Source organism: Thecamonas trahens, assembly GCF_000142905.1.
Source record: "Thecamonas trahens ATCC 50062 unplaced genomic scaffold supercont1.67, whole genome shotgun sequence".
Classification (NCBI taxonomy): domain Eukaryota; order Apusomonadida; family Apusomonadidae; genus Thecamonas; species Thecamonas trahens.
In genome coordinates this window covers 156847-158241 of record NW_013657613.1, presented here as the reverse complement: position 1 = coordinate 158241, position 1395 = coordinate 156847, and the positions used below count along the sequence as shown (strand labels likewise).

Genomic DNA, 1395 nt, shown 5'->3' with positions numbered 1-1395 from the left:
AACTGGTGAACGCGTGGAGGTGCTGGAGGGCCACACCGACAATGTGGAGGGTGGTGATTGCGCTGCCGAGTGCGGATGGCCAGCTGCCTGTCCTGGTCTCGTGGTCGTGGGACGAGAACGATCCGGGTGGTGGCATGCTGCGGACGACGGGACGGGCGCCATGCGGTACACCGCGGACAGCGCCTCCTGTGAGGTGCTGGAGGGCCACACCGACGGTGTGCTGGGTGTGATTGCGCTGCCGAGTGCGGATGGCCAGCTGCCGGTCCTGGTCTCGTGGTCGGAGGACAGCACGATCCGGGTGTGGCATGCTGCGGACGACGGGACGGGCGCCATGCGGTACACCGCGGACAGTGCTTCCTGTGAGGTGCTGGAGGGCCACGTCAATCGTGTGTGGGGGGTGATTGCGCTGCCGAGTGCGGATGGCCAGCTGCCTGTCCTGGTCTCGTGGTCGAAGGACAGGACGATCCGGGTGTGGCACCCTGCGGACGACGGGACCGAGGCCATGCGGTACACTGCGGACGGTGTCTCCTGTGAGGTGCTGGAGGGCCACACCAGCGATGTGCAGGGTGTGATTGCGCTGCCGAGTGCGGATGGCCAGCTGCCGGTCCTGGTCTCGTGGTCGTGGGACAACACGATCCGGGTGTGGCATGCTGCGGACGACAGGACGGGCGCCATGCGGTACACCGCGGACGGTGCCTCCTGTGAGGTGCTGGAGGGCCACGTCAATCGTGTGTGGGGGGTGATTGCGCTGCCGAGTGCGGATGGCCAGCTGCCGGTCCTGGTCTCGTGGTCGGAAGACAGGACGATCCGGGTGTGGCATGCTGCGGACGACGGGACGGGGATCATGCGGTACACCGCGGACAGGGACTCCTGTGAGGTGCTGGAGGGCCACACCGACGATGTGGAGGGTGGTGATTGCGCTGCCGAGTGCGGATGGCCAGCTGCCTGTCCTGGTCTCGTGGTCGGCCGACAACACGATCCGGGTGTGGCATGCTGCGGACAACGGGACGGGCGCCATGCGGTACACCGCGGACGGTGCCTCCTGTGAGGTGCTAGAGGGCCATACCGACGGTGTGCAGGGTGTGATTGCGCTGCCGAGTGCGGATGGCCAGCAGCCTGTCCTGGTCTCGTGGTCGTGGGACAACACGATCCGGGTGTGGCATGCTGCGGACGACGGGACGGGCGCCATGCGGTACACCGCGGACAGTGCCTCCTGTGAGGTGCTGGAGGGCCACGTCAATCGTGTGTGGGGGGTGATTGCGCTGCCGAGTGCGGATGGCCAGCTGCCGGTCCTGGTCTCGTGGTCGGAAGACAGGACGATCCGGGTGTGGCATGCTGCGGACGACGGGACGGGGATCATGCGGTACACCGCGGACAGGGACTCCTGTGAGGTGC

General features: G+C 67.2%; 1 protein-coding gene across 1 annotated transcript in view; it reads left to right on the top strand.

Moving 5' to 3' along the window:
- Window positions 1-160: 160 nt before the first annotated feature.
- AMSG_11015 (WD-40 repeat protein) overlaps window positions 161-1395 on the top strand; it is a gene marked incomplete at both ends in the record, with an annotated part of 3883 nt that continues 2648 nt past the window's right edge. Inside the window, 2 exons of the mRNA XM_013897620.1 lie at window positions 161-901; window positions 942-1386. Of these exons, the coding sequence (XP_013753074.1) occupies window positions 161-901; window positions 942-1386 (1186 nt within the window). The remainder of the gene's footprint in view (window positions 902-941; window positions 1387-1395) is intronic.